The sequence below is a fragment of the Schistocerca cancellata genome, chromosome 4, assembly GCF_023864275.1.
Source record: "Schistocerca cancellata isolate TAMUIC-IGC-003103 chromosome 4, iqSchCanc2.1, whole genome shotgun sequence".
Taxonomy (NCBI): Eukaryota; Metazoa; Arthropoda; class Insecta; order Orthoptera; family Acrididae; genus Schistocerca; species Schistocerca cancellata.
This window is the reverse complement of record NC_064629.1, coordinates 596395186-596411638: the sequence shown is the minus strand read 5'-3', so window position 1 is coordinate 596411638 and position 16453 is coordinate 596395186. Positions and strand designations below refer to the sequence as shown.

Here is a 16453-nt window from a genome sequence, read left to right as displayed (position 1 = left end):
AAAAAGTGACAACGTCTCTCAGTGTTTCTCCAGTCAAGGAAAATTTACGGAATAAAATGGTACTGGACACACCAGTAATTTCACTAAAAAGAACATAGAAGTGTAAGAAACAGGAAGTCGTGTGACTACATAATAAATGAAAAGCGAATGCTGAAATCATACTTCTGTGAAAGCAGCTCTCACATGAAGTGTATGATGGCTCCATCACATCTCATCATTCTACACTTAGTAGGAAACAGAAAAACACAGAAGACACTATAATAAAGAAATGTCAGGAAGGGGAATGTAGTATGATAATGAGTTTCTTCCGAACAGTGTGCTTTTAAAATTAAGTTGCTAAAATATACAGACATTGTTGTAAGCATGGACTGTTGCCACTTCCTTCCGAAACCCACCTCCGAAATTTATTGAAAGTCTCAAATGCTCATATGGAAGCAATACACATGCTGTGGAAGCAATTAAAAATCATTTTCAGGAAGAACAAGATGAAAAGAAAAACTCAGGTGTGCCGATTTTTGATGAAGTTAAGCTTCAAGAACAACCCCATTTCAATAACACGTCATTCAAAATTGATGGTTTCATCAACTTAGGGGAATATATTCCATATGACTGTATGAATAAAGCTGTAAATCAGGCTCTGGTGTTTATGGTGGTTCCTCTGCTCCACAAATGGATACAATCTGTTGCGGTGTATGCAAGTTGCAATGAAATTTACTGCATTCAATTCCAATTGCAATGTCTAGGAATTAGTGGTATAAGAAATAAAGTTACTTGATTTATATCAAATCCAGTAAATGAAACCAGAATAATTTGGGCACTTTCAGACACTCTTCATGTAATAAAAATGAAGACAAAATAATTTTTGTGATAAAGGTGAGCTACTTTTCAACAATGAGATCAACTGTAATTTCTAATGAAGAGTTTATGAATAACATAATTCTCCAGAGTTTGCAGGATTAAAACTTTGCCACAAATTAACTTCCACCCACGCCGATCCGAAGTCATTTCAACGTAAGAACATACGATTAGCTCTGCATTATTCAGCAACTCAGTAGGCAACAGAATAAAAAACCATTCAGGGAAATTGAAGCGACAGGATTCAAAGGCAGTGAATCAATGGAATCATTCGCAACATGTATGAAAAGAGGCTCACAAAATATTAATGAAATGGCGACATCCTTGCAGGCAGAAGCAAGGGATTTGTTTCCAAAAGAACTTTCCAGTCTCCAAGAGTAACCACTGAAAGTACCTTAGAAATATCTGAATACTCGTGGAAAAGAGGTTTCAGCTATGTCCTGATAGCAAAATTTAATAAGGGTTCACTTGAATGTCATTTTGGTACCGTAAGGTCTCTGAGACGAAATGATCTTCCGGCAGTACATAGACTTCTTCAGCTTGTACATGTTACAGTGTGTTTACACTCCTTTTAAACTTGCATTATCTTCTGATATAAACTGAACATAAATGTGAATTTTCTTTGAAACCATATGTAAGCCAGATGTTGATGTTAGCTAAGAGATTTGCAGCAAAAGAACAGATACAGGGTTCTGGAACTGGAAGACATAATTTAAAAAATGTTGCATGTATCACATAACTTCGCAGATGCTCAACTTGATCCAACACATACACCAGAGTCTTGATCCATCACACATGCCAGAGTCTTGAAACCTCCTCAGGAAAAGAATGTTCAGTTTATTATTTGGCAGGTTACATGGTGCATCAAGCAAGAACAGTCACAAAATGGCCAAAGTGTTTGTGCCTTCTAAATGGGAATTTGTCTGACAAGCCACTCTCTTTAGAGATTATGGCTCTTCCACAGCAAAGACGTTGTTTACGTGCCCATCGAAAGGAGTTTTCAATTTCTTATCCAGATGGAAAATGAATATTGTCATGATAAAAAACTTCATGAGGGCAGTTTAGGTGATGACCTTTTTAAAAGAATGTTTACATAGTTTGAACACAATTAACATTAGTGTTGAAATATAAACACTGGACAGTGTGAAGATCATAGGATGGACAATGTTCCTAAGTTGATTCTTCATTATATCCAATGCCAGTTTTTCACAGGCATTAAACAAATTCAGAAGGAGCTGAAGTCTTCGAAAATGTCCAAGTCTCTTCAAAAACTGTCTAAACTAGCTGAGAACTGATGCCCACTGAGGTCAGTTAATCAAATCCATGCACTTTTCATTTCATTACATAAATTTCACGAATGAATTAGTTCGTGTGCTACCTTTGCCATGGTAACATGTACTTCTGTGAATCACAAGCGGAGCAACTGACATCTAGCAACAGAACTGGTGGACTAGGGGAGTCAGCACACTCTCTCTTCTACTCACCATGCCCCTAGTTTGTCGAGAGTACCTTAAATCATACAGCAAGTAACACAATCCTTTCCATCTGGGAGGGTGGGGAAGTCAGGACAGTAAGGAGGGAGAATGACTAAAAATATGTTACTGCCTCCAGATGTACAATACTTTAGTAAAGCAAATGTCTTTCTGGCAGCCTCAAGGCAAGTGAGTTCACCAGTTTCTTGAAGATGCCCAAAACCCCCATTAGGTAGTTTAATTCTCATTAGGTAGTTTAATTCTATTTGCTTGAATTGTTGAGAACCTGATGAATGAGTGCTGTCACATCAGAGTCTTCCAATCACATTGCCATATCCTCTTGCCAGCTTATCACAGATGCTTGGACTTCCTCACTGTTTACCCTTGCCCGCAGGAAAGACCAGAACAAAGAGTGCCGCTAACCACTCTTTTTCAAGCAGCTGGTGAGTTGAATATAAATATTACTGGTATAGATAGTATGCAGCACTTTTATAAGATGATGTTCCATGCAGTTATGTATCACACAGTTTAAGGAAACAAGCAAGAAGGAAATCTAATCAATTCATAAATCACTGAAGAGTAGACATTCACATGGCTATGATAAAATACCAACTACGCTTAAAAAGATCAATACACCATACATTAATGGGATACCACATCCCTTGTCCAATGTGTCTTTCTGAAGCAGTTAGTTACCATACAGATTAAAAAATCAAAACCATTTTATAAACAGAAACAGAGGTAAAGCAGACCATTATAGACTAACTTTCCTGCTAACACTGTTTTCAAAGGGGTCTGAGAACGCAGTGTATAAACAGTGAAATGAAGACAGTTTATTTCTTTTTCAATTTGATAAAAGCACATATTTGGTTGGTTGTGGTACACTTCTGTACGCAATAGGAAAAGCACACCAATGAATCTATTCCTATTTAGAAAATAAGAAGCAAAAAGATACCTTTGAGAGTCGGCATACAGAAACATGTTTGCTCTTAACGGCTACTGAAAAGTTCAGGGAGGGTGACGGACAGAGACAGGTACTACAGGGTTTTGTTCTAAGCCCAACACCTTTTTTTTTATTTCGTCTGTATTCATCTGTATCAATTATATACAGTTAAATGTGACAAAAAATTAAAGTTTTCTATTTAAAAGTGTCACTGTGAAAGACGTGGAGTGGAATATAAATGATCTAGCAAATAGGATAGTGTCAAATATCAACTTGTGACTTACACAGAACATTTCATTGCACAGTTGTAACAAAATAAGATACGTACAGTTTACAAAACAAAACTATGGATTAAGTGCAAATTTATCATAATGGGATGATCAAATGATCAGCTACACTAAATGCTTGAAATTTTTAGAACTGAAGAACGATGATAAGATAACTTGGATGTATCACATTTACGTTGTTCTTCAAAACTTAGTGTTACTACCTGCACTATAAGAAAAATTTCAATCATCACTATGCATCAATGTGAAGCTTGTTTACTGCACCTATTTTTAATCTATATGCCGTTTTGTAATAGCTCTGTATTCACAAATAATATTCCTAAATTAGAAAACATAATCTGTATGATCTGCTACATCAGTATAACAACTTCGGGAGATTGTTTATATGGCACTGTATTCTAACTGTGTAATCCTGTAACTTATATTTGCTAGTGGGATGTGTACCTAATAACATCAGCTTGTTCCAAAAGAATGACCTGAACACTGATCACAAAAGTATTTGCAATTCAGTGACACTTTTCTAACCACAGCACGTGTTAAATCACTATGTACTGCATCAATAAACACATTTCCAACGCAACTGAAAAATATGAGGGATAAACTTCACAATTTTAAATTCAGGTTTAATGACTTCCTTGTGGTACCCTCACATCCTTGCAATAGTTTAGCACCTTTTGTTGCAATGGATTATTTATTCATATTCACCACTGCAGATACCTACCACTCTCATTAATTTGATAATATACAGTCACTGGTGATGAATAAATAATGAAAGTTGTAAAGGTAGCAGCTCATTGTATAGATGAGGTGCTGAGACAGCAATAAGGACATAGATTGAGGTGACAAAAGTCATGGGATAGCGATATACACAGTAGTGTTGCGTACACAAGCTATAAAAGGGCGGTGCATGGATGGAAGCTCTCATTTGTTCTCAGGTGATACACGTGAAAAAGTTTCCGACATGATTATGATTGCACAGCGGGAATTTACAGACTTTGAACATGGAATGGTAGTTGGAACTAGAAGCATGGAATATTCCATTTCAGAAATTGTTAGAGAATTCAATGTTCTGAGATACACAGTGTCAAGAGAGTGCTGAGAATACCACATTTCAGGCATTACCTCTCACCACAGACAACGCAGCGGCTGACGGCCTTCACGTAATTGACCAAGAGCAGCAGCATTTGCGGGAGAGTTATTAGTGCGAACAGGCAAGCAACAATGCGTGAAATAACTGCAGAAATCAGTTTGGCATGTACAACAAATGTATCCGTTATGGCAATGAGGCGAAATTTGGCGTTAACGGACTATGGCAGCAGACAACTGACGCAAGAGCCTGAGCCTTTGCTAGCAGCATAACACTGCCCACAGTACCTCTCAGTAGGGTTCAAGTGTAGCACAGAACCCACCAAGACATGGAACCAAGTTGTCAACAAGGCACTGTGCAAGCTGGTGGTGGTGGTGGTGGTGGCTCCATAATGGTGTGGGCCGTGTTTACATGGAATGGACTGGGTCCTCTGGTCCAGCTGAACCAATCATTGAATGGAAAGATTTGGGGGTGGAAATTGTTAAAAAATGGATGTTTTTCAGCGTGGCAGGATCTTCTCATGAAATTTCAATCACCAACTTTCTCCTCTGAAAGTGAAAATATTTTGTTGATGCAGACCTACATAGGAAGAAACAATCATCATAATAAAATAAGGGAAATCAGAGCTTGCACAGAAAGATATAGTTGTTCACTTTTTCTGCGCACTATTCAAGAGTGGAAAAACCGAGAATTAGTGTGAAGGTGGTTCAATGAACCATCTGCCAGGCACTTAAGTGGATTTGCAGAGTAGCAATGTAGATGTAGACGTTCGGATACACTCAGACCATTTGCAGCCATTCACGGACTGAATGCTCCTAAACAATCAGGGAATTTTTATGGATGACAATGTGCCATGTCATAGAGCCCCAATCATTTGCAATTGGTTTGAAGAACATTCTGGGCAATTTGAGTGAATAATTTGGCCACCCACATTGCCTGAAATGAATCCATCGAACGTTTACGAGACGTAACTGAGAGATCAGACCGTGCACAAAATCCTGCACCAGCAGCACCTTCTGAATTATGGACGGCTATAGATGCAGTGTGGCTCAATATTTCTGCAGCAGATTTCCAACACAATATTAGGAGGCATCCCATGACTTTCCTCACCACAGTGTTAACAAGACTGTATGTGTTGCTAAGCTTGAAGAGAAAGTTGAAAATTACCTTCCAATGTCCTACAGACACCAGACCCATCACCTCATTCCTCATGCACCTGACAAACTACATCCTTACACATTAACACTTCGATGGAAAGACATACAAACAAATCTGCAGCACGCGACCCCCCCCCCCCTGCCGCCACCCTGTTTAGAGAGCAATAATAGAAAAATGTTCTCCTGTCCACCCAAAATCAGGTTCAGGTTCATGTAGCATCTCTCTCCAATGTGAATCCACACCAAGACAAACTATCTCAATTTCTCCACAACTTCAGTTCCTCACTCATCTGCTTCACCTGCTCCTCCTCAGCCCAGAGTTCTACTTTCTGGACCTTGAACTCTGATGGCACAAGAAAATCTCAGTCCATATTGAGCCCACTGAGGAATGGCAGAAGCTCCATTTTGACAACTGCCAACCCTTCCACCCCCAATACAGTCTGACCATTTTGTAAACAGTGCATCTGCAACGATGAATAATCTGTTTTCCAGTACATTGAAGGTCTCACTCACTAAGGTCTCCATTACCAGGCATTATTCTCCAAACAGTTTAGAAATAAATCTCTTGTGTCATATCTACATGTGCCCCAAATCTAAATCTACATACATGCTCTGCAAGCCATTATACATAGTGTGGCTGTGAGGACATTGTACCACTATCAGTCATTTCCTTTCCTGTTCCATTCACAGACAGAACCAGGGAAAAAACAAGGAACTTATGGCTCCATATGAGCCCTAATTGCTCTAATCGTATCTTCACGGTACCTACTTGAAATATACCTTGGCAGTAGTAAATAGTTCTACAGTCAGCTTCAAATGCTGCTTCTTGAAAAGGTCATTCCATGTCAGATCGCCTGATTTTGTTACAATTTCCTGCTCGACCACCACGGATTTCGATGAAATTTTATGTGAACATCTACATATGATGAACACTGGTAAAGCTTATCATTTGTCGAAGCAATACTGGGCGAAATATAGTCATTTGTTTGACTCCATGTCTAACTTTGCACAGAGCCAGTAAGAATTTCTGACAATTTTGAGCCGTTACATCCTGGGCAGTATTTCGTCGAAAGAAATGAAACTTGGCCGTCATATACAACTTAATGTGATCTCTTAAAAATAATAATGAAAAGAATTTTACAGAAAGATTCATTTATTTACTGCTTTCTAGTACTGAATAAAGTATTGCAAACTTTAAGATTTTGTAAAAACATAAAAAATGCAGTATTTGGTTTGACAAAACACTGGGTTCTATAAAACTTTACAAACTAGTCTCACTGAAAAGACTGTGGTTTTAACTGCAAAGAAAAGTGTATTCTAACAATGCTAGATAATTTGAATCAAAGTTGGGCATGAAAGACTGGCGCAAAAAAATGTAAACTTTGGATTCTTATATCTGGTAGAGTAAATGTATGCTGAACATGACAAAAAATAACAACAACAACAAACTTGAATTTCGTAAAAATACCAAAAATTGGATCACATTCAGTCAACTTTTAGAAAATCTGTTTTCATAACTCATTTCAAAATAATCATAGTTGGAAATAGCATACGGGTCACTCCACATCAAGGGAACCAGGGGCCCCACTCTGCCATCTCCAAATCTAATGAAATTTGGTGTGAAGTTTCTATATGGTCTTTGATAGTTGTATACCAAATTTCACTCCAGTTTCTTTGGTGGCTGAATTTTTAGGGGCTTTTAAAGAGAGGCTACTCATCTTTGCATCACATACGAAGGTGCAAATGCGGCAAGTTTGCTACGCTTTTTTAAAAGTTCTAGCAAATATTTGGTCATTTGCTTTAATATACAAAGACAACTTTTTATGCTGAATCACACCGTGGCAAAAATTAGGGATTTAGCCACAGCCAAATATAGATACAAGCCTCTGAAGTGCCTAAAAAATTCATCACGCTATTCTGAGAGCCAAGGTTTGAGTAACCACTGCTACTCTTCATATGAACCAATCACACCAAAACTTCAGAGGGTTATTCCTACCTATGATGTCTATTATGGATCAAATTTAATTAACACTGGATGCCTCGATAAAAAGATATGATTCTGCAAATTCGGCCAAAATTTTCTACGTGCAAATTTTAGGGTATTTTTGGGGGACAATATCGCAACTGTGTCTTGTTCAATCATGTTTTCTTGATACTGCTGGAAAGAGCATGCTTTAAGACCTCAAAGTTATACTGTTTAATTTCTGGATCTTGCATATCGATGAATAAGAATATGATTCAGAAGTTATTATTTCAGCATTTTGAGAAAATTGAAAAGTGAAATATTTTGCTCATTAAGTACCATAATTAATTTATTTTATTTGAGTATATAAATCAGTTTCAAACATTAATTTAACACATGCCATAAAAGCAAGAATAATACACAAAACAGCAAATTTGCAAAACAAAAATACTAAAGGGTCAGTTTCATTTTTGTTTAACAGTTCTACAATTTTGTCAAGGACAGATTGTGGGTAACTGTATTGTCTTCCTGATGATGTTGATGGTGCTTCGAAAGTCATGAAAATATGTTGCTCAGGAATCCAGCAGGTGTTTTTAGCAGTTGGCCAGTGGAAGGAAAGAGCAGAACTATGCGAGTTCATAAAGCTGATGAGGACATCTTGTTGTTCATGTCAAACTTAACACGTTTCCAAATCACCAAAAATTCTCATACATACATGCAACATACAGTCGTGGTTGTAAACTTGCAATTGAGATTGCTGAAATTTCTTCTTCTGCATCGAAGGCATTAACTGTGAATGCTGTAGCATCATTGGAAACTCTGCTTACTCTGAGCTGATTACAATTAAATGGCTTAAATTGATGATTTTCTCTTTTTCCAGAGATTATACGTCCAATGGCAAACCTTGTTTCTTAATTAGGCTGAATTTTTTCAATTTCTTCTTTTAGTACACAAAAAAAAGCTTTATGCTGGAATATCACCACCACAAAATTTTAACAGATCATATGGAGTCAATATTTTGTTGTCTAAGGGTCTCTGCATACTAGAATGGGCTGCTAGTCTTTCTTATGTTCCTCCAGTGCGCCTTCCCAAGGTGATTTACCATGGCTTGTTCAAAAAAAAAATTCCATTTGGCAGTGATGCCAAAATCCTTTTCGTGCACACGTAAATTGATGAAATTTCTGAAATTCTTATATTGAGCAGCTGAACCATCAGTAAAGTAATGTATGTTCTTAATGTTTCAATCTTTGTCTTTAAACAAGGAATTAACTTTATTTGAAAGGCATGGACAGCAATGGCATCTTGACGGACACAGTCGCTGATCATACAAACACTAATACTGTGACATTCTTTGCCACCAAAATAGAAAACAAATGGATGTAATGTGGCCTAACTATTCTCCCAATGAAATCCTTGCATCTTGGGGGGCGGTGGTGGGGGGTGGGGGGGGTTGGGGAGGGGGGGGGGGGAATTTTCAGCAAAATCCACTCTGACATGTCTAATGTGCTTCAAGAAAAGCCTCTAGTTACATTTTTTCTGAACATTCTTCACAATGTTGCGGCATAAAAAGAATACTTCCCACCTTGCTGTGTGACCTCACTTTCACAGTTGGAGCAAATTTGATATTCTGTATGATAAATATACCTATCTGTTAACTACTATCTGCTCTCCATCCATTAAAAAAAAAAAAAAAACTGCCCAATAATTTTGCCCACGAAAGGGTTAAGCGATGTGCTGGTTACTCAGATCTGGTCTTCTTAATTATAGCGATCCTGACAAAGTACTGTAAAACTTAGTAGACTTACCTTCCAGTAACACAAATTCTGTTTTAAATGGATACCAGTGAGTCCATGAATGATAATCCAATGCCTGAATGTGAGATTAGAAAAGAATTATCATCAAAATGCAACACTGGTAAATTTTATTTGGAAAAAAAAAAAAAATAAAAAAAAAATATGGAGTTTGAGTTGAGAACAGCGGGTCAGTGGAGCAAAAATCACATGTTTCTCTATGATCAGATGTCCAGCTTAAGGACAATGACCAAGTCTGCCTGTATCACAAAGCAAAGTACCTCAACACATACAAAATAGTGCAAAAATCACGTTGCAATCCATTTGGGGAAAAACTCAGTGTTACAAGTTCATTGTCTAAAGTGGATCTTTGGGACTCTGTACTGGGTGAGAGATTTGCGATAAATGCAAGCTAGGTAAGGAGCCAATGCCGTACATTACTCTTTAAAAAATCGAATTGGTATTCCATCTGGACCTGCTGACTTATTTGTTTTCAACATCCGATAGTATGTTTGTAAGATTATCCTGCATGAAAGATTTCTTGAACGTGAAATTTATGACTTTGGCTTTCATCTTGCTATCTTCAACTGTCACACCAGACTGGTCAACAAGTGACTGGATGGAAGCCTTAGACCTACTTAGCAATTTTACATAGGACCACAATTTTTTCAGATTCTCTATCAGGTATTTTGCTAAGGTAGTTTTAGTTGTATCCTTCACACACAGATCTTTCCCCAGATGCACAAATCTCTATTAACCTTTGCTTGCTGTCATTCGCATGTTCTCTTTTGAACCAAGACTGCAACAGCCTCTGCTTCCTCGGCATTTTCTGAATCTGTTATTAAACCATGATATGTCTTTTCCATCCTTAATCCACTTACTAGGCAGATAATTCTCCAGACCACAATTTACAATCTGGTTAAACTTTGCCCATAATTCCTCTACATCCATATTATTGGAACTAAGAGATGTCATTTCACAGTCTGTGAGATTCTAACATTGCTTATCTGCTCTTTCTAACAGAAAATCTCTCCTAGCCTTCTTAACTTGTTTATTAACTTTCATAACCATAGTTGCTATAATGACATCATGATCACTAATCGCTGTTTCTATACTGATGATGTCGATAAGGTCCGGCCTGTTTGTAGCTACAAGGTTTAAGATATTTCCATTGCATGACGGCTGTAGAAGTAGCTGCTCAAGACAGTTTTCAGAAAAGCGATTAAAAGTAGTTTGCATGACTGTCTGTATGTGCCCTCCGCAATGAATCCATAGACATCCTAGTCTATAACAAGTAGGTTAAAGTCATCTCCAACTAGTAATGCATGATCTTGGTATCTGCACACTACTGACCACAGGTGTTTTTGAGTGACTCAAACTGCCACAGCAGGCTGAAGAGAACCATGAACAGACGTCGTTTGGCCACCACTTATGAGATAAAAACAGAATCACTGAAGGAGGTGAAAACCATATCGAAAAGTGAGTTCCAGAAGTCCTTCCAAGATTAAAAGAAGCACTGGCACAAGAGTATTACATCTGAGGGGGTTTCCTTTGAAGGGTACAAAGTTGATGATGATGAATAAATAAAGATTCTTTAAGAAAAACAAAAATTGTTGTTACTGTTTGATCACACCTCTTGTACTACAGTCTCATAAACAAACCGTCACAGAACACTGCTCACCCCGTTTGTCAGATCGTTTACATATGTAGAAAACAAGAGCAGTCCTTCCACAATTTCCTGGGGCTCTCCTGGTGATATCCTCTAATTAACATTTGACATTGAGCACAACCCATCCTGCATCCACTTACTCGGCACGTACTTTTGCAGTCCATGATGTTTAATCTTTCCCCGTACTTCCTCTACATCCATCATATAATGGAGCTAAATTATGTCCATTCATTTTCTAAGCGGGATGCTAATAACTGCTTATCTGCTCTTTCTAGCAAAAATATTCTCCTCGCCTTCTTGACCAATTTATTAGCCTTAGTAACCATCATTGCTGTGATGACACCATGGTCACTAGTCCCTGCCTCTACTGACACTGATACAGTTAGGCTTGATTGTAGCTGCAAGGTCTAAAATATTACCGTTGCATGTTGGCTGTTGAATTAACTGCCCAAGACAGTTTTCAGCAAACTGTGGTCACAAGCACTTCACAAGACTGGCTGACTGTATGCCTGCAATGGTTCCATAGACATCCCAGCCTATAGTCAATGGGTTGAAGTTGCTCGAAACTAATATGGCATGATCTGGATATTTCTGCACTACTGAGCTTAGACTTTCTTTGAATGACTCTAGAACTGTCACTGCAGAATTGGGTTGCCGTTAAAAAACACACATCAATTAATCCGATTTCACCTAAAGCAGTTATACGCATCCAGATAACTTCACAGTCACACTCAAATTCTATCTCAATAGAGAGAATATTTTTCTTGACTGCAATGAACACTCCCCCCCTCCTATCTTGTCCAATCTGTCGTTCTGATGTACATTCCATGACTTGCTAATTATTTCAGAGCTTTCTATATGTGTTTTAGTCAGCACTTTGTCCAAATGGTTCAAATGGCTCTAAGCACTATGGGACTTAACATCTGAGGTCATCAGTCCCCTAGACTGAAGACTTAGGGCCATAGCCAAAATTGCCTTCTGCAGTTCGCAAACTGGGACCAGCTCCTACTGCATCTGCACCCACTATACAAACATCTTATCCATCCTAGCACGTACTATCCATCCTAGCATAACAACTTAAGAAGTTAAATGCTAAAGAATACAAGAAAACCTAAACAAGGAACTTGCTGCCTTCCTGACCTGTCACCAATGGAGGCTGATGGCTTACCGAGCTAGACGTTTAAAAAAAAAAAAGAGACAACTTTGCTAGAGACTGCCTGAATTTGCACTTGACAGTTACGAAAACTTGACACTACACCTCTTAAATAGGAGAACACACATGGAGTTAACTACAAAGAAAAAGTTGAATACTTGCTGCTTTGCTTTTGTGCAAGCAGACGACAGATACAACATCATTCCATCCTCATGAACCAACTGAAAATGAATACTCTGTCCCCATTACTACCCAATATCACTCCACAGGGGAATTACTTAACTATATTTCCATACTGTCTCTCCAGCATATCATGTGCTCTTGCAATCCCACCTGGCCTAAATCTCTGATAACTTGTTTCCCACTTCCTCACTTAGCTGTTCCCTTTTGTACACACCATTCCTTCCACATCCAGATCATGCACTTCCTTCTCCCACCATCCCCCCCCCCTCTCCCATGTAGTTTCCACCCCCCCCTCTCTCTCCCCCCCTTTCTCTATCTCCTCGCTGTCTCTCTTTTCACTACCACCTTCCTCTCCTTTCTTCTCCTCCTTACCACTTTTTGTCTTGCTGTGCAGTTGTTTAGTCATCTGACAAAAGACACGCCTTGCACTGCCCTGGTACCTCATCCTCCCCTCATACGTCCTTCCCAAACTACTCACCACCTCCATTTATCCAAATAACTACTTTTGATAATCGATATTTTATAATCAGTCTTTTTGCTACCTCAAGTGTGTCCTTTCGTGTGTGTGTGTGTGTGTGTGTGTGTGTGTGTGTGTGTGGGCGCGCGCGCATTCTCTCACTAGAAAAAGAGGAAGAGCCCAAAAACTTGGTTAACTGTTTCCTATTACATATTTCTGTATGCTATGCACCAATCACTTACAGGTAAGTGGTAGCCTTTCCCTTATTTTACTTATCATCCTGCCTCGAAATGAGGAATTTCCTACAAAAAATTCACCCCAGAGTGGTATTCCCCTGCCTATCTATGATTTTTGCAGTGAGCCATTTCCTTGTGATAATTGGCTAGTTACGTCTTCAACTGAGCTTTAGATTTATACACAATCTGGAATGCAACTGCTTGGATGCACATCTGATGCCACAATGAGTTGATAATCGTATTGTTCACATGACAGATTCACAAAATTCTGATTTTTCAGTATTCAAGACTGGTTAGTTTTCCATGGCAGTAACTATGAAACTCAGCTTTATTCATTTTGACTATTCTTTTACAGTGCCTCAAAGTTTCATGAACAATAAATAGTGCACACGGTGACACTGAATCCTACACCGTCACAACAGCAAACAAAAGCATTATGCCAAAAATCTGTATTTATAATTGGAGAACCTTGACACAAGTACATGTCAACATTCTTTTATAGAACCGTGTAGTTTTTTATTTTTATTTATTATTATTAGTTTCAGTGTCCTGTAGGATAAAGAATTACACAAAAAGCCTTACGTTCAGTGTCAGGCATACTCGATGTGATGGATGAGCTGGTTGAAGTCAGGGTAGTCACTGATGGTGGTCGCACAGGGAATGATTCTCCTGAAAATAAATTTGAAGTATTTGTAAAATTGATAAACCATACTGACACATATGTGAATATTGTAGTTGCAGAACTTCTGCAACCTAGCATCCAATACTCATAAAACTTACACTGAACAGTGCATCGAAGCTTGTAAAAAAGAATTAAAAAAACAGTGTAAACCTAACTTCCAAAAACCGAGTGTGTACTAAGGCTGAAAAGTTAAAGTTTAATGTCAGATGAAAAGGGAGATTATCAATACTGATTGGACAAGGATGGGGGTGGAAATTGGATGTGTCCCTATTTAAGGAGCTGTTCCCACATTTGCATCAAATGATTTATGGACATTACAGTTAAAATTGTGTATGGAAATATGAAATTCATCACCTCCTGAATATGAGTCAGGTTGTGGATATGGGAATATTCATTAGCTATAAATGTTTACTGTAAATAAAGAGCATTCATTCAAAAAGTTGTCAGCAGGCACCACTGGGATGGATCTGTAGTGGGAGATGAGGGAATAGTTGGGTGGAGGATGAGCTTAGGAATCTACAAAATATCATTAGCCTTATTAAGGGATGAACAGGAGCTTCTAGCAGGAAGTTGTCACTTGCACTAAATTTTACAAACATCTTACAACCACTCACCAGATTTAATGTGCCAATAATGGTAACACTTTGAGGAATCATAAAAATATACCAGCCCATAGCTAAAATTAAATTCAGTGCCTAGGATGGAGCTACATGCTCCTCGGCAGTAAAGAGATGCCTGCATTCCCAAGAACAACAAAATGTGGACAATCAGTAAACAACATTCAAGATAACGAAAACTCTTAGTAACTGTGAGAGCAGAGTTTTTAATTCAACTAAATATTTGGTAGTTCAGAGAATGAATCTCTACTATGCATGGGTGTTCTGTTCCATACTACCAAAATTTATCTATTAAGAACTGCAGTCACAAAGTGTGCTTGCTTTAAGGTGCATTATTATTTGTATTCGCAGGAAAGCGTTTCTGAAGAAGAGAAACTTGTTAACATCGAGTATAGATTTAAGTGTCAGGAAGTCATTTCTGAAAGTATTTGTATGGAGTGTAGCCATGTATGGAAGTGAAACATGGACGATAAATAGTTTGGACAAGAAGAGAATAGAAGCTTTCGAAATGTGGTGCTACAGAAGAATGCTGAAGATTAGATGGGTAGATCACATAACTAATGAGGAGGTATTGAGTAGAATTGGGGAGAAGAGGAGTTTGTGGCACAGCTTGACAAGAAGGAGGGACCGGTTGGTAGGACATGTTCTGAGGCATCAAGGGATCACAAATTTAGCATTGGAGGGGAGTGTGGAGGGTAAAACTCGTAGAGGGAGACCAACAGATGAATACACTAAGCAGATTAAGAAGGATGTAGGTTGCAGTAAGTACTGGGAGATGAAGAAGATGAAGAAGCTTGCACAGGATAGGGTAGCATGGAAAGCTGCATCAAAACAGTCTCAGGACTGAAGACCACAACAACAACAACATGTGGCCTGTATTATAAGCACACCTTCAGTGATACAAAGACATCTGATAATATTTGCAAGACTTCCAACTAAAATTCTGCAGTTTTTGCAACTATTTTTCCTGCACCATAACCACCCACAATTTATCACATTGAACAATTACTGAGAACCTTGCATGCTTCCTTGTCTGGAGTCAAACTATCTACATCCAACTGTAGGCAAACTATAACACTGGCTTGTGCAGTCAGATACGACCTTTTATATTTTCCTATGGTATTGTATAAAAGCATCATGCATGAAGACAAACTGTCTTGGGGTAGATGTACTCCTTCCTGCTCCAGAGAATTTAGTAGCAACACACACCTAGACGACAATTTTATGAAAGCAAAGCATTATTGAAACAAAAGTGACAGGAGGCTGAAGCCCAGATGAGCAACATTTTGTACTATTATAACAGCAGTATTGCACACAGTCCAACTTCTTCACACCACACACACATGCCTGTGACTTCCCTGAAATTTTAATAATTGGTTTTGCATAATCTGCATAAACAATTAAAAAGCACAATAAGATTTCGATTGTAGTGAAGTCTATGGCATCAAATCTGGAACTTCCCACAACATATCAACTGAAAATATGAAAAATTATTGGACATTTCTGACTCCTTTGTACTTGGGTGTAACTCTTGGAAGTAAGTCCTAAGCTGCATAAGAATATTGTTAAGTTGCCCTTACTGATTGGAGAGTATATATCTTGCCCATTGCATCCAAATGAGTACATTGACCTAATGCAGACACACACTAGAATTCTGTAACTACATACAATTTATGGAAAATAGATGGGTAAAAGGAGAAAATAATTAAGAGGTTCAAACTCTCATTAAGTGGTAGCAAATACAAATATAAACTGAAAAAGAAGAACTCTTGAAGTATAGTGTACTATATTTGGTGTTTAATATAAAAACAGTCTTTTAACCCTTTAACTGCTCTGGACGTGTTAACGCGCGCCTTTGTACCTGTCCCTGTGTGCTCTGAATGTGTGTACGCGTGCCACCAG

At 38.3% G+C, this 16453-nt stretch overlaps 1 protein-coding gene across 3 annotated transcripts in view; it reads right to left on the bottom strand.

Moving 5' to 3' along the window:
• The window catches only part of LOC126185152 (segment polarity protein dishevelled homolog DVL-3), a 138750-nt gene that overhangs the window by 41668 nt on the left and 80629 nt on the right, over positions 1–16453 (bottom strand). For all 3 annotated transcript variants that reach the window (XM_049927999.1, XM_049928000.1, XM_049927998.1), the window contains exon 10: positions 13835–13921. In XM_049927999.1, the coding sequence (XP_049783956.1) occupies positions 13835–13921 (87 nt within the window). The remainder of the gene's footprint in view (positions 1–13834; positions 13922–16453) is intronic.